General features: G+C 42.0%; 1 protein-coding gene across 1 annotated transcript in view; it reads right to left on the bottom strand.

The window, feature by feature from the left end:
- The window catches only part of ddr1 (discoidin domain receptor tyrosine kinase 1), a 47,792-nt gene extending 24,779 nt beyond the window's left edge, over window positions 1–23,013 (bottom strand). The window contains exons 1-3 of the mRNA XM_030749237.1: window positions 22,673–23,013; window positions 7,053–7,210; window positions 3,711–3,813 (exon numbers count right to left, since the gene is read on the bottom strand). Coding sequence (XP_030605097.1) covers window positions 3,711–3,813; window positions 7,053–7,152 — 203 coding nt within the window. The 5' untranslated portion in view covers window positions 7,153–7,210; window positions 22,673–23,013. The remainder of the gene's footprint in view (window positions 1–3,710; window positions 3,814–7,052; window positions 7,211–22,672) is intronic.
- Window positions 23,014–24,143: the final 1,130 nt, after the last annotated feature.

Here is a 24,143-nt window from a genome sequence, read left to right as displayed (position 1 = left end):
CAAGTGAGAATTCAGTGCAAACAGTCCAATCCTCCTCCACCACAAATTGGATGTTACAGTAGTCAAACATTCACATATCAATACAGCAACACTATCTGACAAAGAGAGAAGCAGAAAAATGGAGATTTGGAAATGAGAAGGCCAGAGAGAGACAGAAAATCTGCCGACCACTGTTATTGTAGTTTGGATTTTTATTTTATTTTCACTTCAGTTTCCAGAGTAGATTTGCTAGCTTCAGTGTTTGAAAATGTTTGCTTTCAGTTGAGCTTGTATTGGTTGTGTTATAGTCTTCATTATTATTATTACAGTCTTGGGGGCAAAATTTTAGAAATTCAAAACAAATAGTGCGACTCACAGTCATGCAGATATCACTGTTATGCAGATATCACAGTTTCAGTAAACAGACACACTGAAGCCTCCTCAGGCTGGATGTGTTGGCAAATGTGACCAAAATAACAAAGAATTTCTTTCTTTCTCTTTGCTTTTTTATTTGGGTCAGTTTTGTAAGTGCACAATATGGTTTTTAGTTTCTTTTCTTTTTTAAGTCTAGTTTTTATCTTGAAATGTATTTACATACTTAATTTTCTTTAGTTAACTAACCTTACTGCAGCCTGATGGGGAAAAAAAGGGAACACAAACGGCTCACGAAGAGAGGAAACGAGATGAAAGGAACAGGGTGAAAATTAGTAGCTCCTCCACATTCCTTAAACCTCACAACAAGCTCTAGTGTAGAGCGCCACGACCAATCTTTACTCGCAGGCCTGCCACGACCACACACGCACCGAAGGTTTTCACTCAGCCCAAACCCTAATCCTGAGAAGAAAAGTTCATAGTAGCACCGCAGAGCAGCCACACGACGACCACAAAGTTGGCTGTGTGCGACTGCGACGTCGGATCGACTCGTACCGAGGAGCTTAAGAACAGACGCCAGGCCACAACCGCGCTCCGACCACTGTGGGGCTTCTCTCAAAATGAAAGCTGCTGCTCAGACCACCAAAACAAATCACTGTATCAACTCAGTCACACTGACAGTGATGCTTGGACTTTAATCAAGCCCGTTCTCCCCTCAATGGGTGAGATCATGCTGACGGGAACCACAAGATGATATCAACATATTAGTGCTCCACCAAGTGTCCTCTAATGGAAAGAGGATTGGGGGGGGGGGGGGGGGGGGGGGGGGACTAACATGCACCAGCCAGCAGGATAACATTACAGAACAACGCTCTGCCAAGTAACTCATTTTTCTCCTGTTTCTCTATGTGTCTGTCTTTTGATTCCTCCCTAAATACCAGCCAACTCTTCATTCATCCCCCATTGTTCGCAGTTCACTCACTCCCTCCATCATTTCCCTTCTCTTGCCAGCCAATAAGCTAGCATTTCACTGGCCAAGAGTAATCACCTACCAGCTCTGCAGCTCTCCCTTCACCCAACACCCTTCCTCAAACCCTGCTTTCAGATTCATTTCCCCCATCTTTCAGCACGCCATTGCAGCAATCCACCTCTCACTTGTTTTTTTTAATGTTATGTCCGCTGCTCTCTCTGTTTTCTCTCTTTGAATCTCCCTGATGTGTCTTAAAAAAGAGCATGCACTAATAATCATTTCCACATGGTTAGACACTCTGCCAAGAAACCCAACCCAACAAGCTGATTGAGGTAAATGAGCCCAAACACACACATACACATACACGCATGATCCCACACATTACACGTAACTGTAGCATGTTGCAGACCTCACTGCCAGACAGATAAGGTGGTGATCTAATTACCAAGCAGGTTTTACGAAGGCGCGCGCAAACACACACACACACACACACACACTATCATATTCCAACTTAATCTAATAAACCTGCTAAAAATTACTTTAACGTGGTGCCAACAGACTGAAAATAAGACAACACATCAGCCTGGCGTGACATATGCATGAGTACTAGAATATCTTATTCCTGTGGAACAGATATCTCTTCAATTTTACTCAGCAAGTTTAAATACAACAGCTGCTCTTTTAAAGAGCAGGACAAGTGGCCAGCGTGACATCCTGACCCCTGAAAGAGATGATAATACTGCCTGATAATTGGACCCAATTACCATTTTGTTACACTTAAAGACTCCGTATACGATTTGGTGAACAAATCAAAAATGTGGGCGGCAATTCAGAGAACCGCTACCAGGCTATTAAATCCGCCCTATCAAGTAGAAACCAGCTGAGATCGCAGTCAGTGCTGCTATTCAAAGAGGTGATTATGTTTTCTTTATAAGAAGCTTTCTCCATGGCTGACTTGGAAAGAAAAGGCAACCCAATTTTAGAAGTACCACACCTGTGGTTTTGCATGCGTCAATCCATTACACCTCATATCAGCCCTAATCATTCTGCTCTCAAACCATCTTCTAGATTTATATTGCAAACATTTTTTCTACTTTTCCAGGCAACTAATTGTTCTTTTGCATTTCAATATGGTGTGAAAATCAAATGGCATGCTCAGAGAAGTTATTTGAGTTACCTAATCCATCACACTGAACATCAAGTCTGTATTCATTTAGTCACTGTGAAACTTTCACTGCATGGTGATGTCTGCTGTCTGATCTATATTATCTCACCATAACAAACCAGTGACAGCCAGGAATAATAGGAAAATAACTTCTCAATTTAATTACTGTAGAGCACACGTCCAAAATAAGTCCAGACGTTACTGCCGTCCTTTAAATGATGATAATTTTATAGTTAAAAAACATCGTGACTCTGCCATTTTTAGTAATGCTTGGGTATAATACTACTAAAAATCAAGCAATTTATAATCCTGTGAAATTTTCACTTTGTTGCTAGGATGTAGATTTGTACCCAAAGGTGTGTGTGTGTGTGTGTGTGTGTGTGTTTGTGTGCGTGTGTGTGTGTGTGTGTGTGTGTGTGCGTGTGTGTGCGTGTGTGTGCATGTGTGCGCGCTAATGCACGGTAACTGCTGCTGTTTTTCAGCCAGCTGTTCAATGGCTCAGTCACACAACAGTGAAAACAGCTTGGCAACTTGGAAACCTCTGTAGATGCCTGGTGACTGGAAGTAGCTGGTGTCCAAGTTTTGAATGCAAGGCGATTGCACAGGTCACAGGGTGGGAGGCAACCTGTCCCCAAACAACTGCAGTCCAACTCAGACAGATTGGCCAAGATTTGCAAATAAATATCACCTAATTTATAAACAGAGACAGATTCAACATGTTGCAAACAATTTGAGTCGGCAACTTGTCTGCAACGTTCCTCTTTACAATAGGTGACTAGATTCAGCTGGTTGCCAACTGGTTGTATGCTGGTTAACGGGCACCTATGTCATTTTGCAGTTAAATCGCCATCCAGTAGCCACAACGCCACTAACTGTGGCAAAATTTATGAATTTCTGTTCAAATATTTGAGGTTCTGGTTGGACTCTGGTTGTAAATAAATAATGTAAATTTCTGTGCATGTAGACGGTAACAGATTTGTGATTTTTACTGATTTATCACAGTTAAGTGTTGTATTATCACAAACAGATTGCATGCAATTCCCAACTTGATCACCTTCATTTGCACTTTTGCATTCCAACCACTGTTTTCCCTACTGTGACTGTACAAGTGGAAGAAGAATTAGAGATTTTAGAAAAAAAGTTTGTGTTTGTTGAAATCTGCTTAATTATTGAGACTAACCTTTGAACTCTACAGATACAGATACACACACACATAGTTCCCACCTTCCATGTTTTGCCTCTGTGGAGTCGGACCAGGCGCTGGAGGCAGTGATGTCAGAATCTGGGATGGCGCCATCCTCCATCCCCAGGGCGTAACGACACTGAGCTGTAAGGGAAGGGTTGAGGGAGATGGAGGAAGAGGGGGGAGAGGGAGACAGAGGCCGGATAAAGATATGAGCAAAAATCTCCTCCGTATGGAGCACATATCCAGGGGAAACTTAATATTTCCATTAGAGTGTGAGCAACCATCATTGGTCATGGAGCATAATGTTGTTATGTCATCTCTGGGAAAACTTCCGGACTTCATGCTTCATAACTCACACAGACAGTGAGTAGAAGGGAAAAAAATGTAATGTTCTTCCTTTTGCTGTCATTTGCTTTCATGTCAGTCAGTACTACCGAGTTCATGCAATGTGTAATGTCAGTGTCACTTATTACGATAAGACCTCTGACCAGTAAGAAGTGACTTCATTAGTGACTGCCAGTAATACCCGTATGCATCTCGAATGTATCCGTATGCAGCTTATGAAGTGGTCTGCTGTGAGACCTATCATCTCTGAGACTACAGCTTTCCTATTTCTTTTTCCTTTTGTCTTTCCATCCAGCTCTCCAGCTCACACAAAGACACCTCCTTAGGGCTCCAGTGATCCTCTTCCTGTTGGGCATTTGCAGAGAGAGAACTAAAGAGATAGAAAGTAACGGTGAAGGAATGAACACAGACAGGTCTCAGCTATCTGCACCGACTCTGCTCCAGTGGCAGCATTAATAAACGATCCAGATAGCGCGGTCCCAGGCAGGGATTACCCAACGATGGTGCTATCTCAGCAGGAGGTGAGGGGGTGAGAGGCTGCGGGAGTGTTTGGTCAGTGATAAAGTGGAAAGGGGGTACTGACAGTGATATGCAGGGTTGGCTGAGGGTGACATAAAGAGGTGGGGGTTGGGTGGGCGTCTAACTCAGTTTCTGTCATTGAGTCAGTGAACAGGAATGTTGGGCTGCATGACAAACCCTAAAAACCCCCAACTGGCACACACACGTGCACGCACGCACGCACGCACGCACGCACACACACACACACACACACACACACACACAAAATCCATCCACACCCTGAGGACAGGTGCCCATTTCATTACATCATCATCATTATACCACATCGCCAGTCAACAGCCCGCCATCTGCAGTCTTTTCACCTCTTGCTGTCTCTGGCCCGCTGTGTCCTCTGGCTTCACTTTCTCTGTCTGTCATCTTACATTAAACTTTAGTGCATGCACCAAACCTTGCTGCTCACACTGCCAAGCCTGATTTAATTCTTTTTACAAGACAAAATGTGACTGTCTGTATTATACCACACAGTCTGTTCATTTATCATTCTATCTAGAGCCACAAAAATGATTAGTTAATGAATCAAATGGTCATTTAACAGGTGATTACTCCTCCCTAACCAATTTTACAATTAGAATTATAAATAATAACCTTTTTCCAAGATGAATCTTTTTCAATTTTCACTTAATCATTTGTTCTTAAAGGAAAAAAAGACCAAGAAAAATGCTTGTTTTTTTCCCAATCAGCTTAACCTCATGTGTCAGAAATCATCAGGGAAGTCTTTCTTGAAACCGGTTTGAGAACAATGTTTGGCCTGATCTCAGCCTATCACTGTCTACAGGGGCTAAATTTCAACAAGTGAGATCAATAAACTGTGACAAGAAGAGGGCAAAGGCTCTATTTATAAATATATATACATAAAAGATGGCAGAAGCTTTCAGCTCTAAAGTGCTGTAAAACTGCATTCTTTCTTATTGGCAATAGGGGGCAACTCCTCTGGTCATGAAAAGACGACAGATTCTTAGGACTGCATTGAGCTTGGACAGCTAAAAAGGAGTTATTGCAGGTGGCTATGCAGTTCACATGTTGTTAAGCATCACAATTCTTGGTGCTTTTGCGTGAAAAAAATGTGCACATAAAAAGCCAATGCAGACAGAAATCACTAAAATCAAGTATTCAGTTTACCAGAAATACCATCAGGCCTTTTCAGGATTAACACAGGCTGTTACACCTGTTTAAATCTACACTGGGTTGCTGGTGCAGTTAAGTTTGTGGTGCAGCCACCACAAACCTAACTCTGGCATATCGCTCCGCCAATTCTAACAGTGAAATATGAATATTAAATGAAAAGTACAAGAAGTCACTTAAAAAATCCCAAATAAATTCATGTTCAAAACAAATAAAACACATCTTACAAGACAACTCTTCACTGTGGCATCTGAAAATCATTTTTCAGGATGATGGACATATTAAGTTTTGCAGGTGTCTGGTAACATATCAAACAGCACTGAACACATAAAATATTGGCGTTACAGTTTCACTGGATTAACAGTTAAATTAAATATAATCTGGGGACTGATCGGCTAGTTGACTTTCAGTGAAGCCAGCAGACACCCGTGCCAAGAGTTCCTTTTCTCTGCATTGGTGATTGCTTATGAATATACATACACTACAAAAAAAACCCCCAAACAAATAAATTAGCTAAAAGTTATTCAGTGTAATTCAGCAAATATTCAGTTTTTGCTCATCCCCCTTGGATGTGATTGGTCAATACTGTTCAGCCTACAGCTGCAAACTAGAAAAGCTTCTGGTACCAGAAGTCTTGTGCCTTATCTACAGGACAGAGCAGCACAGGCAGAATCTGTTTATACAATCTGTGGGGGACATAAATATTACACAATGATATTGTTATTCAGAGAAATGCCGAGAGCTTGACAGCATGGGACAATCAATTAAATATCCCTTACATGCCACATACTGGCATCAGAGAAATCATTTCTAGATTAATGGATGAATTAAATAAATACTTAGCTTATAATTAAAACAATGACATCTGCAGATTGGCTCTTATTCATAGACTAGCTGCTGCAGTCCAAAGTTTGACCGCACTGCAAACACTCTCCTCTGATTACACCTGGTTAGCACGCATTCACTAACTCCTCATGCGTACCCTTCACAGACAGTTTGACTGACACTTTCACGAACTGCTTGTGCATTAGCGGTCTTGACGAAGGGGCACCGCCTAGCTATCTGATTCTCCTGTTACACACAACTGGCTGGCAGACAGGGAGAGGACACAGGATACCCTGTTGATAGTGGATGGAGAATGAGCCTTACTGATCTGAGAATGTGAGGAGAATTTCAGAGCAGCAGGACAGACGTTTGCTTTGCCCGTGGAGAGGATGAGGGTATGCAGTGCAATCATGTCAGAGTTTGAGGGAATAAAATAGGACAAAAACAAAACAAATCCAAACTGTGGAAACAATATTTTCTGCTCTACATGTTTATATATGACATCCTACCTGGATCAAAATGCCACTCGTGCTCCTCTGAAGATGACACAAGCACTATCAGTGCGGTGACCACAGTGACAGGAAACGCTCGCAGGGTCATCAAGGCCATGACAGCAGCAACACACCTGGTTACCTGTCGGGAGTCACACTGACGACCAAAGGCATACCTGTTGCAGAGGAAAAACAGTATTTAGAACTGCACCTTTTATATAAAAAAAAATAAAACACTGAAAACAGCACACACAACCATCAAATCACAAATCATTTCACTTCATGGACATATGTGCACATCCACATGCACACATTCAGCCCTAGCCCCAGGCTTTTTAGCTCACAGGCCCACCATCTCCATCGATAACTCAACTCTCGGTCAAATCCTCTTATTCCAAAGCATGTCGCGTGTCTCACAATCATTTGTTTCTCAAGAATTTCAATGCCAAATGCAGAAATGAGCCAAAACCCCCAGAGGAGCAAGCACAAAGCCGTGTAACAAAGGCCACTTTCACAGGCTAATTTGTTTTTCTCTCTGGCACCAGAATGCCATGATACAATAATACTATGCTGCCTGTAGAAAGGGTACAAACGAAACGGCCTGGTATCCAAGGATGGTATAATTAGCCATCTCCCATTTACTCCGAGAGAATTTCATTCCTTCTGTATTTGAAATGCCAATCATTTCTCCAAATTACTGATTTCAAACCTCCTTAACGAGATGGAGCATATTTGGAGCACCCAGTTACAGATGCTTGTTTGGAATAAATAACAAACAGATGAAGCTGTAAGGCTGAAGAAATGAGAGCCAGCAAGTAAGAGAACGGGACAGATGTCAGTGTTTTGAGTTAATGGGGACACAAACACAGCCTGTGATAGGATAGTACAGAGTAAATTACTTGCTTATTATAGACATTGTTTTATTCTGCTGAGAGAAACTTTAAAGATCCTTAAAACTTACAGCTGCACTCAGTTTCCAGTTTGTTAGGTACGCTACAATAAACTGTTTTAGAAAGGTGTGGATTTTACACGGTCATTCTGGAGCCTTTAGTCTGTGGTGCAGTTGAACTGTATTGTCATAAATACATACAGAACTTCCAAAATGGTAATAAAGTTCAATAAATACTGCTCTAGTTTCAGCAAAAAACGGTACATTATAACCGTCATCGAGGTAGGATTTACTGCAGGTCTCCTGTGTTAACAGTTAGGCTTTATTCATACAGTTTTAGCTTGTGTCTAATAAACCGGTACCAGAGCATGTCATGTGAGTGTAGATTTTGGACCCAAATGCAAGCCACAGGAGAAGGCAAAACCAAACAAAGAAATAATTCTTTTAATGGCTGATCCTAGAGTCCAAAAATTCACAAAGTCCACAAGTTAAACAAAACAGGAATCCACAAAGGAGCACAGGAAGCACGAGGAGTAAGAGGTGAAGAGACGGATGAAAGACTATAATATGCTCAGAGGAAGAACATACAGGTGGGAACATGTTGCAGATGGATGCAATGAAACACAGGTGAAACTAACAAGAGCAGTGCAGACAATCACAAAAGGAGGCAAAAGAACAAAAGCAGGACGTAACACTAAATCCAGAACGTCAATGATGTAGCAGCTCATCCAACTCACAATCCACCGAGATCACAGATTATTGTAACATGTGAAGTACAGAAAGAAAGTGATATGTTTTCTTGTCATTGGTTGGCTGTATTGTCCATCACTCATTTACACAAATGATTTTAACGAGAATTCAAATCCAACGAGAAGTTGAGGCTTTCAAACAGTCATATCAGGAGCCAGAAATGGTTGAAACTGTAGTAAAAAGTAGTGGCCATTAAGGTTATGTTACCTTCAGCACAGTTTGGGTGAAGACCCATTAGCTGATCATTGTGTGTAAGTTGGATTAAATTTTGACCAATACTGTAGGAGTAGTGATCCTTATGAACTGTTGACGGATGTTGAAGCTTCGCCATGGACCAATGAGCTAAAAGGCACATGAGAAAACCTGCAAAGCAACACAGGAAGTAACCAAAAGATTCGGGTAGGAATGACTAGCAATAAACAAAGAGACGCAGACAGGGGAACGCATGAGGCAGGAAAAACTAGAAACCCAAAAAAAACACAACAAAATCAACGAATATAACAGTGTGTGTGTGTGTGTGTGTGTGTGTGTGTGTGTGTGTGTGTGTCTGTGTGTGGGTGCTGATAATATTTTTAAAATAACACAATCCTTTCTTCCTAAAGCTAACGTTGAAAAACACCAGTGAAGCATGTGAATCCTACAGACGAGGAAGCATGAAGGAAGAAAGAAGCCTGATAAGTGGAAGTCTGAAGTGGGAGTGACAGCTGGGAGAAAAAGAGGGGCCAAGCTGTCTTCCCTGCAGACCCCTTGCATTTCAGCTTCATCTCTGAGTAGACTGGGACAGGCCAACAGCTGACACACAGCTGTAGTGACAGAGGATGGGGGGGGCAGGGAAAGGGAATGTATGGAAACAGAGGGAATAGTAGAGTCAGCTCAGGCACAAACGGGTGGAGACGGCAGGGCAAGAGCAGCGATGACATGGTTACATGTGTGTGAGTATTTGGGAGGTGGTGTAGAAATGGTGACTTATGGCCTCGCAGTGTGTGCACGCATGGGTGCGTGGGGCCCGCATGTGGTCAAAAACGAGCCACTGCAGCTGTCCTGACTGGTAGACACAACGCAACCGATACACCGTGCATGTGTTCATGGTGAGGAGAGAAAATGAGAGAGAAAAAGAGAGGCTGACATCTTTTTTTTTTTTTCTCATCCGAATGAGTAAGCATATTTGCACATATGCCTGATGACAAAATGCTGAAATATGGGGCTTACTGGACTAAGCTCAGTTTACAAAAAAAAAAAAAAAACCCCAATAAACAAAAACAAAAATCAGAGTTGAGTCTGATGAGGGGGTGCCACAAATCTGAGGCAATCACTCTAACAACCACCGTGATATCAACAAACATTACCCTGAACAGCATCTCATCATCATTTTTTCAGCAAGGGAAGGAACCCTTATCCAACACACCAGTGAGAGACAAAGACATTAAAGAAAACCAGAAGAGCAACTGTTTCTGCGAGCAGGAACAAAAGTGGCCACAGCCATCTGAGAACATTGTTGTCAGGAAAAGTCAAGTGGTGTTGAACAGCTGTGGTTAGCGCTCAGAGAGAATGAGAAGGGCCCGCTGTGTTCTGGAGGAGGCAGCGCAGTGTGCAGTCCAATCTGCGCTCACATTTTGTCTCTGCTAAGCCACGAGCAGGACTGTGAATACTTATGAGCAGCTGCTGTTTCTGTCCCGCACAGCAAAACACGCCTGAGACGGAGTCGAGAGCAGGGACGGGGACACGGGGAGAACTTTTTTAGTTAGCAGCCATTGCATCATTAAAGCTAGTGTGCCAGTCTCTATAATTAGATTGCTTCAAGTAAAAGTTGGCAAGACTTCCTTGGCTCTGGTTAGCGTCTTTTCTGTGGAACCCCTTGCGTGGGATCCAAATGTTAGCCATCAATATTCTTTCCAGTTGTTTAATAGAGCCAGCACAAATTTCAGAAATTATGTAAAACTCTTTTTTTCATGTTGTCTTGCATGTTTTGTTCCTTTAATGGCAAACTCTGCATGGTTTACATCACTGCTGATGTAAGTATATCATGACTTATAGGCTTTTATTTGTGTGTGATTTTCTCCATTCCAGGCAGCCATTAGTTTCAGTTCGTGTCAGTAAAGTAGAAAAAAATAAAGCCGCACAGGCTTGAAACCTAAGAGAGGTAATCAATCACAGTCAATACTTAGTCCATTTTTCCTGTCGGGGGTTCCGCCGAACAGCAACCTTAGCAAATTTTGACTTATGCATTTCATACTGGCCACGTTTGCCTGCTATTTGCTTATCTTTCAGGTTTCTAGAGCAGAATGCATCCTATCAACTTGATTAATATGATCGCTTACACCTGCCAAAATACTGCTGCTCAAAAAGGTTTGGGGTCGCTTAGAAATGTCTTTATTTATGAAGAATCCCCACCTTTTAACTGATTGTAATTTATAGCATTTATAATCAGTGATTAATGGCATCATCAATTATAAATCATTCATTATTTTTATTGGAATATCTCTGTAGGTGTAAAGCCCTGTGTTCCACTGAAACTAATTTCATTACCTACTGCAGGTTTCAGATGTTAAAAGGCTGATTTATCATTCATGATTGTGTATGCACAGCTGAAAACTGTTCTGCTGATTACACAAGGAATACATTTGGCTAGCTGAGTGTCTGGATCATTAGCCTTTATGGGTTCGATTATAGTCTCAAATTGACCTGAAAAAAACAAGCTTTCCTCTAAAATTTGTCACAGTATTCTTACTCTAAAAAAAAAAAAAAGAAAAGGAAAGAAAAGAAAAAGGAGGCTGTTCTATGCAGGAAATTCAGTCATTCAGTATTTAATACAACAGCGTGTGCAACTCCTTCCACAGAAGAGCACAAACTGGCCCTAACCAGAATAGAAAGAAGTGGGAGGCCACAGTGCACTGCTGAGCAAAAGGACAAGTACATTAGAGGCTCTAGCTAGAGAAACAGACACCTCACAGGTCCTTAATTGGTAGTTTTATCAAGAGTTAGAGCAAAATACGAGTTTTAACATCAACATCAGGTGACTCCAGGATACAGCACTTCCAGAAAAGAATTGAAAAGAAAAAGACATCTTCCTCCGGCTGTTTTCCCCCTCAGACTAATCTTCACCTATTGCTGGCCTCTCTCTCTGATATGAGGTTTTTTTTTTTTCTTTGTAAATCTTTCACTAAAGTGCCAGTTCAGAACCTGTGAGGCATATGTTTCTCAAACTACAGTCTCTGATGGATTGGTGGTGTGGTGGATATTTTCTTGGCACACTTTGGGCCCTTTAATACGTTAGTACTAATCAAGCAACATTTAAACCCCACAGCCAACCTGAGTATTGTTGCTGACCATGCCCATCCCTTTATGACCGCAATCTTCTGATGGCTGCTTCCAGCAAAATAAGGCACAAAGCTCAGATCATTTCTGGTTTCTTGAACATGACAATGAGTTCACTGTCCTCAAATGGCCTCCACAGTCACCAGATCTCAATCCAATAGAGCACCTTTGGGATGTGGTGGAACAGGAAATTCATATCATGGATGTGCAGCCAACAAATCCGATCACTCTGTGATGCTGTCATGTGAATATGGACCAAAATCTCTGAAGAATGTTTCCAGCACCTTGCTGAATCTACCACAAAGAATTAAGGCAGCTCCAAAGACAAAAGGGGGTCCAACCTGGTACCAGCAAGGTAACCACAAATGTTTGTGTAAAATCTAACAGCAATTTATTCATTAGTCAGATGGCTGAATAATTTAGAAAGTCGGGACAGGAGTAATGAACCAGGAGCTGCACCGCCAGCACTGCTAAACCCAGCCTCTTATTTGTTTTGCCAAGTGTGGATGAATTATCTAAAAGTGTGAAGCTTTGAGGAAAGTTTAGCAATAATGCAATGAATATGATCAGCAACATCAAAAAGGCCTCGAGTCTCACTTCTTCAGCGTCGTGCTTGTTCTATACACAGAACTCAACGCGTGAAGTCTCCACTTTCGGCCAGATAAAGTAACACTCTGCCAGTTAGACATGACTAATGGCCACTGGGGAGACACAGAGTAGGGAGCTCTTTGTTTTGGATTTCTGTTCGTGTGTGTGTGTGAGGAAGCCGGTTGTCCGCACCACCACGCTCGGAGTCCTGGAGAGAATCAAGCATGAATTTATCTTCAGTCTTCACAGCACTTTGAAGGGTGAGACTGTGGAGACTGTGCCAGCCACAGAAACAAGGTCATCTGATGACTTCCTTGAATACAGCCTTGTTTTTGTGTGACTCAGGACTGGTGTGAGTAAAGTGCTGATCCCTGTGGGGCCACTGTTTTCTTGTTTTAACTGAAGACTCACTCCAAGGGCAGGCTTGAGTTGTTTGGCTATAGCAATATATCCACAGGGATCTGATTTTCTGAAAGCATTTCCTACAGCTTACTGTGTTTAAATATTAAAAACGTTACTCAGCATAATATCTCCTTGAGCGAGGAAACCGCACAGCTTTTCACCCTCACTGAGGCTGAAAACTAATTTGGTATTTAAACTGAGAGAACAGGCAGTACAATTGTGACATTTGCCATCCAATATATGACAGGGCGCTTCAGGTGAAGGCTGGTATTATGCCCTGCTCTTCATCATGGCGTTGGGCCATACATTAGACATCCAGTTGGAAATCTATGTGTCACAGAAATTAGTCCTCACAAGGAAGTGCCAGTCATGACTGTGGAATCTGATTTTGCTGAGTGTACAGGAAGACGCAGAAAGAAAGAGTGGATAAGTCACTTGGAAATGAGAGTCGGAAATGGGAAGACAGCAGAGTCAGAAAAACAAATTAAATCAGCATCAGTAAGAAAAGGAGGACCGAAAGCATGGTGAGTCATGAAGAAAGGGAATTGAAAAAGATGAAACCTGCTTCCAGAAACATTTGAATTGTGCTTAACATCAGATGACTCATTAAGACAGCTCAGCTTTCAGTCACCCCCCAAAAAGCCCCAAAAGAGACAGAATCATAAATTCCATACAGGAGCCGAGGCTCAAGGGTACAGCTAAAACAAGTAAAAAATGAACATAATAAAGTTGAGTTCATTAGCGTGCGACTACACAAAGTTGACATCAGTCATAGCTACAGAATGAAACCTCCACCAGCTCCCTTTTCAGGTCCACTTGGCTCATCGGGCCATACCAGCTGCAGCACTGCTCATCCTCATGGTGGACAGAGACAAATGGTAACTGATTACCACAGGTTGTTCCAGCAAAAGATTGCCTTCATCAATAGCAGACACACAAACCTAGCAGTAAGCACGGGGTATTTAGTATTACATTACAGCCGTTTTCACACATGCACTGCAGCTCTGAACTTTTTTTTTGGAAATACCTGAATATGAGAACCCAAATGTCTCATATCAAACATTTAACTGTCTTTATCTGCCAGCTCCCTAGTACAAAGTCAGTGTGATGCCCGATTATACCCGTGTGAGAACCGAGCAGGAAAATGTGCGGTGAATTTAAAGCAAGCTAGTGGGCATCGTGTCCTGACTCCCACCTCTACCTAAGAGATCCCTCACCTACACCAAACAGTATTTTAGTATTATGAATGCGTCGAAGCGGACCGCTTCCTGCTGTGTGCTACATCTGAGAAGTGACAACTTCAGACATCGTCTAGACTTTATTTGGGAAAATGGCTCAAGTTTGAAAATGAGAAAAAAAACTTTTTCTTCTTAGTGTTGTACTTATCTTTATTTTGGGAGTTGATTTGTTGACACGTGTTACATATTCCAGCCAAAACATGCATATGCAAATAAGCTTGAAAATACAGTACTGTGCAAAAGTTTTCAGCCACGCCTCATTTCTTTATATGTTGCTAGGAAAATGGGAAATAAGCACAACAATTTATTGAAACGTGACATAACAGAGTTTGTAAGGTTCTAAAAACCTTGAACGTATTTGGTACAGCTACCTTTATTCTATCAACAGAGCCTGAACTCTCATAGGCAGCTTTCTTCTAATTTCTTTAGTCTTCAGGAGCAGTTCTCCAGGCTTACTGAAGGACATCCAAAGCTCTTCTTTGGATGTTGGTTTCCTTTCGTTCTGTTCTCTTTCAAAACGATCCCACACTGCTTCAGTAATGTTGAGGTCCGGGGCTCTGGGGAGGCCGATCCACAGTGTTCCACTGTGTTTTTCTATCCAGGTATGCTTTTACTGCATTGACAGTGTGTGTGGGATCATTCTCATGCTGAAAAATGAAGCTGTTGCCAGTCAGATGCTTTCCAGATGGTATTGCATGGTGGATCAAAATCTGACACTTTTCATAATTCAATCAATTCTGACAGGATCTCCGACACCAGTGGCTGAAATGCAGCTACAAACCATGAAGGAGCCTCCACCGTGTTTTACAGATCACTGTACATGTTGATGATTTGAGCCAAAAATTTCAAATCTGGCTTCATCACTCCATCAGACCTTTTGTTACTGATTTTCAGTCCAGTTCTTTTGTAATTTGGCATACCTCAGCATTTGCTCCCCATTTCCCTTCCTTAAGAATGACTTCTTGACAGCCACCCCTCCACTGAGACCATTTCTGATGAGGCTTCAGTGAAGAGTAGGTGGATCAACTGAAGAGCCAGATGCATCTCTCAGATCCTGTGTCAGGTCTTTGCTGGACTTTTCTTAAGGACATGACTTTCAGATACTTTTCATCTGCAGTAACTTTTAAACATGCCGCTTCTTCTTTTGTCCTCCACTTGTCCAGCTTTCTCCTTTTTTAAAGGACACACTGCACATCACACCAACATACCTCTTTGCGAATCACCGTGTTGAAGCAAATACTACTTTATGGCTCTCAAACTATGTTATTGTTGGCATTTTTCATAGATTCAACTAAAAAAATAGGAACTAATTACACATTTTTGTAACAGGCTCCTAGTAAGAAAGTGCTTAAAGATACAATAAAAAATTCTTTGCTATGTCTGTTATGTGTAGACACAACATTGGTTCATTCCTTGAGTTAGGTACCTTTATGACTGAATGATTCATAGGTTAGTGTCAGAATATCTCAAAGAAAAACTTTGATAAGACCTTCAGAGAGCATGGAAAAGTATTGCACAAGACCACTTTAAAAATTACAATTCTGGAAGCAAAAAATAAAAAAAATGAGGGGTGAGAAGAATTTTTCTTAAATATACAAACATACAGGTACATACATTAAGAACACTTTTATACAAACATTGTCACTATTTCCTTGTCAGTCCTCATTACTTGTGAAAAGACTTCAATTAACACAGTAATGAACAGATAACACTCCTTTTCCAAATTCCCTTTATTCCAAGCTCCTTCTGAAGTCTACTTCACAATGTTTCAATGCTTTGAAGGCAATGTTTGTGATTACATTGCTTGCATTTTTTCCTTGTACTTGTCTAGACTTTGTCCCAATTGAAAGCTTGTGAAATTTTTTTTAAAGGAATTTTGCAGGTTTGTCTTTTGTCAATCATCACAGAAATCAGTAATCGAAGCAACGTACAGAACGGGTAGGCCCAAAATTTGTCTTCATGTCTACAGGCCTGCAATATGACCATAGTATTTAGTTTGGACCGCTTCTGTTATTTTTATTAAAAGGTCCTATAATTGTGGTCCAACATTACAGTATCTGCAAAGGCAATCAAAAGGAAATGAGCCTGATCAGATACAGTAACAGCGCACAATCCAGAAGGAGGTAAACTGCCTGTTCAATAAGCTAAAAAATAACGAGAGTCAAACCAAAACAGAAGATGTTCTCAAAGCTGAAATAAGACAAAGAACAGAGAGCATAACAAAAATCACACGCAAGGAAAATGAAGGGCTTGTTAGCACCTCTGGCAGTCAACATGATCTGCACAGAGTCGGCTGTTTATCATCGTGAGACTCAGTGAAGTCCTCTTTCTCAGTTTACAAAGGAAAAACACGTGTTAAATTTTGTCTGTATTTCTTCTGGAAAACTGGTTGTGACTGACAGAAACTGGAATACTATTATGCTTCTCAGGCCTTGAAGCCTCGTACATGCCGGTACATGTAGTTAGACTGTCCTCAGCTCCTTTTCTCCCCTTTTTAATCCATCTGGAATGAGACGAGATCCATTTCGCTTTCTAGTGCATGTCTCACTTGAAAGTGAAGCAAAATCATGTGCTGCCTGAAAATTAACCATCAGTGCTACTCTGAGGAAAGATTAGTTTTGAGTTTGACCTTAGTGGAAGCATGGCTGTAAGACTCATAATGAGTATCTAGCAGGCACAAGGGACCATTAGCATGTTAATACGACGGCCTTGCAGCAGAGTGTATGTGAACCCCTGGTTCTAGTTTGACACAGAAGGTCCTTTAGGGCTGCGGTGTGATGGAGAGCCGCAGCCCAATTCTCCGAATTCAATTTGCACAGTCTCACTGCCACCTGTCAGAGAACAAGTGAGAAGCGGAGGGGAGGATGGGGTGGAAGGAGAGGCATGTGACAGGACAGTGAGAAAACAGCCGCAGAATGAAACAGACAAACAGAAGAATGTCATGAAGGAAAATTCCCAGCAGTAATCGAACGAAGAGACTGGCAGAGCGAGCGTGGGACAAAAGCAACTCTTTGCCGCAGGAGGTTGAGAATTATTCAGCCACTGAGCAGCTATTGAAACGGAGAGAGAGAGGGAACAAGAGAAGGGATGAAAGGAGAGAGGGAGAGGTGAACTCGAGTAGCAGACAGAAAACGACAGAAAGAAAAGAAGAAAAAAAAAGATCAGGGCACACGGGAATGAGCTCAGCTAGACTCGACATTTTGAGTCAATGTGAGAAAATTAACTGGCCTAACCGGGCAATCCAACAGAACTCTTCCTTTCTAATGAATAACAGCTGAGGGGAATGAAGAGGTTTTCAGACATCTTATGGCCATTAATGCTGCAGCAAAAAAACAGAATGCATACACAAAAGCGCATTAGTTTCCAAAAATATTGTAGCCTGGTTAGTATAAAGCCTGGGTTTTGCTCAAACCCAAGCCCCACACACACACACACACACACTCTTACTTTCCTGTTAAAAGCCTCAGGCACAGGTTGATACCTCTATCAAACTCACAGTCCTCCTCCTCCCTCTCAGCAGTGAAAAACAGCCTCCAAAGAGCTAAATTACACATCACACAACAGTTTCCTGATGTTAATGTGCCCCTCCAAACCCCTTGGAGGGAAAGACAGACACGTCCAGCCCACTCAGCATGGATGTCATTGCAACTAAAATTCATCATATGCAGAGAAGACATATTGAAAAAGAAAGTAACCTTTGATGTTTAACACTATTTTCTGCCCATGTTTCAACAAGGTTTCAAAACACTTACTTTGCCAGAAGCCATTAGTAATTATTAGTGGTGTTCTGAGCCACACGAGGCACTGTGTGTGCTAGAAAACACCACCACAGTGCGATGATTTGAACAGTGATGAAAAAAAAAAAAAAGACACCAAAAAGAAAGAAATAGCAGGAGTCAGAGGAGAGAGCACATACTGGCTTTTAAGTTGGTTTCCATCTTTTATGAGGTTCTTTTTCCAGGAGCGATAACTTCAGCTTCCAGAAGCTGCCAAAATGTGTGAAGGAGCAAAAAACGTGTCACAGTTGGTTTTAACTCACCGGATTCAGTATCGTCCCTTTCTAATTAGAACATCATAATCAGAAAATTTACATGTGACCTTGGCTAATTTTGCAGATTAAATACTATTTTCAAGTTTTTTGGGGGGATATTATATTAAACCTTTTGTGGTGCTGCAGCTGGGCAAAGTGTACTGTCTCAAGTGAGGACAGCAAGAATACAAATTTGAAAAGAAAAAAAAAATCTCGAGGTGAGGAGGGCAGCACGGTGGTGTGGTGGTTAGTGCTGTCACCTCACAGCACCTCACAGACCCTGTATTCAAATCCACCAGCTTTGTGGGGCTTCTGTGTGGAATTTGCAGGTTCTCCCACAGAATGTGTCAGGTTAACTAGCGATTCTAACTTGGCTGTGGGTGTGAATGTGAGCGTGAATGGTTGTCACTTTCAATGTGTTAGCCCTGGACAGGCTGGTGACTTGTCCAGAGTATACCCCACCTCTTGCTCTGTGATAGCTGGGATAAGTTCCAGCCCTACCATGACCCTTAACTGGATAGGTGTCAGAAAACGAATGAATATAAGTGTAGGAAAGTAAAAGCAAGCTTACCAGACATCATCTTCTCCATTCTTCTTGTGGCTACAACAGCTGCTAGCACAACATATTGATATTCAACTCAACTTTCAAGGGTTTAATTGCACTGTGAGTAATAGAGGTACCAGGCTGTGACTGACCATGGACCTGGAAAGTGCAAAAGTGCCTTAAACCTTAATTCTTTCTAATGGCCAGCAGGGGGCGACTCCTCTGGCTCCAAAAAGACATTTGGGTGTATTGAAGTCTATAGGTAAACAACGCTCTGCTGATGTGATCTATGACCTCAGTAAATACTTTCTCAATCACTGTTTTCAAATCTTTTTTTAAATAATAACTTTAAAATATGGTCCCCGTGAGAGTTAAAAAGAAGGATAAAGCAGTGTATGTTTTACAGCTTTCTCAGTCAGATCCATTCCTCTCATTGCAAAAACACTGAGAAGACTTCATCAAAAACACTCAGCTTGAAGTTTTACAGTTTTGTTTTTCCTTTTTGGACATTCAATTAAAGAGCACGCATTCTGGCATAAAAGAATATCTTGCTGCTTAAAGTGCACATCAAAATTTCACAATATTATAGGACTGCAATGCCTAATCAGTGAAGCTCTCTTTTAATAAGAGTTTTTTATTATTTCATAAAGTCATAAAACATGTACTACAGTTGAGAAATTATATATTAGGGAGGTATCACAGTACCTTCAAACTTCTAGATTTCTGTACTTTTCCACATGCTTATACTGATGATAACACACACACACACACACACACTTGGTGCCTTCAAAAATAGGCCATCTTTAATTTTGGAAGACATGCAGAGGCATTTCTGCAGGTTCCTGAGCTTATACTGGGGACATAGTAAATGTCTGAGATACCTTGATAAGATACTCTATCAGATTCTTTAAAGAAAATTTAACCCAAGTGTACTTGCATCCAAGCAGCAACACTGCTATCTAACAAGGGCACCCTTCACAGAAAGAGCTAACAGATAAATAAGGAGACTCACGGGGACGATAGGAGACGAGAGGCTGAGGGTAAGATGGATGAGCAGAGGAGGAAGATAAATAAAATGTCTAGTGCTGCTTCAAAGGGAATGGAGAGATACAGAAGTTGAAGAAGGAAAATCTGCGTTCCATGTTACATGTAGGGAAAGAGACAGATTGCCAGAATGATCAATTAGAGGATCAAAAGTACGCTCAATGCCAAAGGAAGGATGGAAGGACACTGGGAGGGGAGGGCTGGCTGATCTGAGAGAAGGTGGGACTTCAGGGATGGAGATTCATGAAGGGGAAATCAAATAGATTTGAAAACTCAGACAACTAAAGCCCAAGAACAGCCCAGATCCCACTTTGAAGTGTCACCACCCATTACACGATTAATTTGTTTGTCTGAGAGTCTAGTTTGAGCTTGCTCTGCATGTGACAACACATACACAGATGCAATTGAAAAGTCCAGCTGTCTAGACTTCAAGGGAAATTGGTTTGGGAAAACAGGGTGGACACTGGAGTCCTGCGTTCAATTGGTTTCATTTCCCATTACAGCGGGATTGTAGAGAGGGGAAGCAAGTAACCATGTCATGTCTTTGTACTTAAATGAATTCTTCCACTTGCCTTCCTGTTCATTCTGTCTTAGCCAATTATGACCAAACACAGACTTTATCCTAATTGTATGATCTCTGCGAGAGAAGTCACATAAAAGACAGTCCTTCATCACCATTGTGCTCGTTCATGTGGTTATATAGCCCCTATAGCCACAAAGATCAGGCGACTGCGGCTCTGACTCCTTTGGGGTTTGAATTTGTATCCACCTGATAAAAGTTAACCCAAAACAATGACCCAGACAGAGGATAGCAGACTGGAGTCAATGATCAACAAGCCCATGCAAACCAGTGTTCCCATGGCAGACATTAAACCATACTTCTGTGTTTGCAGAAAAGCTTGCACTGGCACACAGCAGTGTGTTTTCAATCATAAAACACCAGTAATGCAACACTGCAAAACCACTTTTTCTTGTCCTGTACATAAAAAACAGCTTTGCAACACTTTTGTTGCTGAGTCTTACAAACAAATCAAATAACAGCCATTTCTTCAAACACTGTTAGACAAATTACTTTGCTCTGTGTACTTCTCCACAAATCATATTATGCAATTAATGTTGCTTTGTCATGAGCCTGCCAAGATGAAGACAAATCAATAAAAAGCTGTTTCAAGTGTGTGCATAAACACTTATACTCACATAACTGGGCTACCCAACTATTTCAAATATTCTAAGTCTTCTTTGCTTGACTGCACAGCTGATAAAAAGTAAGTACGAGGAGTCAATGGCTCTCTTGGGACATTGTGGATGAATTAGCGGCCAGATGCCCACTAGACAGAGAGCCAGCAGACATGTGCATCAACACTCAGGGATCCTCCTCACTTTAAGTCCCTGCCTTAGAGGCAGAGAGGGAGGGACGGAGAGAGAAAATGGCATTTTATTGCAATTCCATCTCTATAGCAAATGCATCCCCACCCACTCCTCAACCAGCAGTTTAACAATGGTACACCTCCTCTCCACTGGCCAGCCTTCTCAGTCCACTGGCCAACAAACTACCCACATCTACCATTTTCACGCTGTGCGAAAGGTGACTGCCCGCTGCACTTCACACCCACTGATGGTCATTGTTTAACTCCTCCAGTAGGTCACTCTGCAAGCACAGAGGCATGCGCAAACACACAGGAGCAAGGCGAAAACAGAAACACATGCACTCAAACCCACATTTTCACCTCTTTTCTTTATCTGTTATACACAGTTAAACTGACAGAAAGCTGAAAAAAAATACATATTTCTGCACCATCCTGCTCTCAGAATACATGAGAATCATTTGTAAAGCTACATGACTGATCAGTTATTACCAATCCCTTTCTTTTGCTTCATGAAAACACAAAATGTACATCCTGTTCAAAGTCCAAACCTTCCAGCAGCTCTTCCCCAGAGTGTGAAATGTTTGCTTTATCAACACAGATCCCAATGCCAGGCCACCCTGTGCTGATTACAGTCTTGGTTCTGGTGACTGATTAGCTCCCCATTTGAGAACCAGAGACCAGAGGTGAGTGAAACCAGAGCTGAGGTTCCCACTGGAGGTCCCCATGTGTTGCCATGAGGTCACAGGGTCAACAGTCTGTGTGATGACCATCAGCTGGATGTCACTAGGTCCTTCTAAATGCTATACATTTTACTCAGTGGTTCATTATGACTGCTGCAGTTTTAAAGCTTTTACATGCCCAGCCAGCTTACTTTTGTTTAACTTTTTTTGGTTTTGTAAATTACGTTTAGATTGACATTCAAGGACTTTGAAGAAAGGAATGATTAGTTACAACTTAACCAAACCCACGTAACTGTTTGAGAGTTAGTGGCCATAACTCTGGTTGATGATTTAAATTAATGAGGAGGTCGGAAGAAAAGAAAAATCCATACTGAATATAAACGCGTGAAAGCAGTAAGGACTCTGAATAGTGTTTTCTCCGGTGCCAAGGACCCACTTTTAAACATGATGTTGCAAGAAGTCCAGACCATGATGTACGCTGTCAGAATATCTCAGCTACGCAGTCTGCAGCCTAAATACCACAATGTATCTGCCACACAAACGTGGAGCGACCGGGGCGCAACGTTATACCTCATATGCGCTTCCAAGGAGTCCGTGGCCAGCGTCCAGAGCTGCAGCGCTCCCGGATCACAACGAGACATATAGACGCCAAGCCACAAAGTGAGAGACAGACAGACACACAGACATACACACAGACAGCTGGAAATACCCGCAGCAATATTATTATAGCCGCTTATTATGGAGCAAAGCGCACGGAGAAGAAACGCGCAGAGCAGGTTGTGAGTACTTACCTAAAAGACAGAGAGAAGTGCGCTGTGACAGCAGTCCAAACTTTGGGATAAACTCTGTGTTTAGTGAATTGTGCTCTATACAACACGCGTCCACTGAATAATCCAAACTGACCTCCGAAAGCAGCAGCTGAGTTCAGGGAACGACCTCCACCAAAACTCAGAAAACAACAAAATACTCCGCAGGCGCTGCGCCCACCGACTGATTTCACACTCGCAGCCTGACTTTTACTCGTCACTCTTGAGATGAATAATTTTCAGCTTGTGGATAACGAGGGAGACAATAAAATAAAGGGGGAAGTGTCTCTGCTTCTAGGACCTACTCTGAATCTGCGCCCTCTCTGAGCCGCTCCTCCACAGTCCGGGCTCCGCAGCCGGGCCAGCAGGCGCCACCAGGTGCTCATTTACATAACTGCACCGGCTGTGTCCAATCACAGCTGCGAGCAAGGTGTCTGATTGAATATTTCAGCAGGCAGCCCGACCAATCAGCGCCTCCTGTGGGAGGGAGCTGCGGCTTCATCGACGCTGTAAAATGAAATCCTAAGTGAAGTCTTCGGGGGCAGTGGGAGTTTCTGCGTTACAGCAACAGAGATTTGGGAATATTAGCTTACATATGATGCAGCTGCACTCAAGAGCTTCACCTTGTTAACCCTTTGCATGTACGTTTCTCTGCTGCTATGAACCAGATTTTCTTAATAATATAAACTTGTAAACTCTTTAAATAATCTGTTCTTTTTCTTCACACATGGCCAGGCCCATTTAATGTAGACCCAGCACTCTGCCTTGGTATTTACCTCTTTATTACTGCGTTTTGGTGGTGTAACTGTATACCATTACTGGCCCAGGGCTATAATGACTCAGATTGAAGGGTTTGCAGTAAAACACAGTACTGAACTTGAAGCAGGACATTTGTTGATGTGGGACTTTGAGGCAAAGCAGGAGTGAGGCGAGAAATCATGTTTGAAAAGGGCCACATGTGTGTACGTTTATGCTTAATAACATCAAAAACTGAACAAGTCAGAGTCGGAGAGACTGAATAAAAGGCTGTAAAGCAGCTGCAGAATGTGCTGGTACTTGCCCGAGAGCGAGAGCGAAGAAACTTTAGCTGGTGCTCAATCAGCAGCCAGGGACAATAAGGGTCATTTAACAGACCAAGCTCCACCTTGGGTAAACAGGCAAGAGGAACATGGATACACTCTCTGCTGTCTAATGTTCGCTTGTTGCTGTGTCTGAGCATTTGCAGTCTTAAACTTGCATATGAACTTTTTGTCTTATGAATATCTCGAAGAAAAGCATGAGACATTCATGCCATGCAGTAAAAACCCTCAAAGAGGGAAACCTCAAATCTCAGAGTGGGATATTTGACTTTTTACTCAGCAGTAGTTTTAAGTCTTTGTATACAAAACATGAGTAGGTGTGTGTGTTTATAAGATTTGATCAAACAGACTGAAAAAAATTTGCAGAAAACTGCATT

Source organism: Archocentrus centrarchus, chromosome 16 (genome assembly GCF_007364275.1).
Source record: "Archocentrus centrarchus isolate MPI-CPG fArcCen1 chromosome 16, fArcCen1, whole genome shotgun sequence".
Classification (NCBI taxonomy): Eukaryota; Metazoa; Chordata; class Actinopteri; order Cichliformes; family Cichlidae; genus Archocentrus; species Archocentrus centrarchus.
This window is presented reverse-complemented; position numbering and strand designations above follow the sequence as displayed.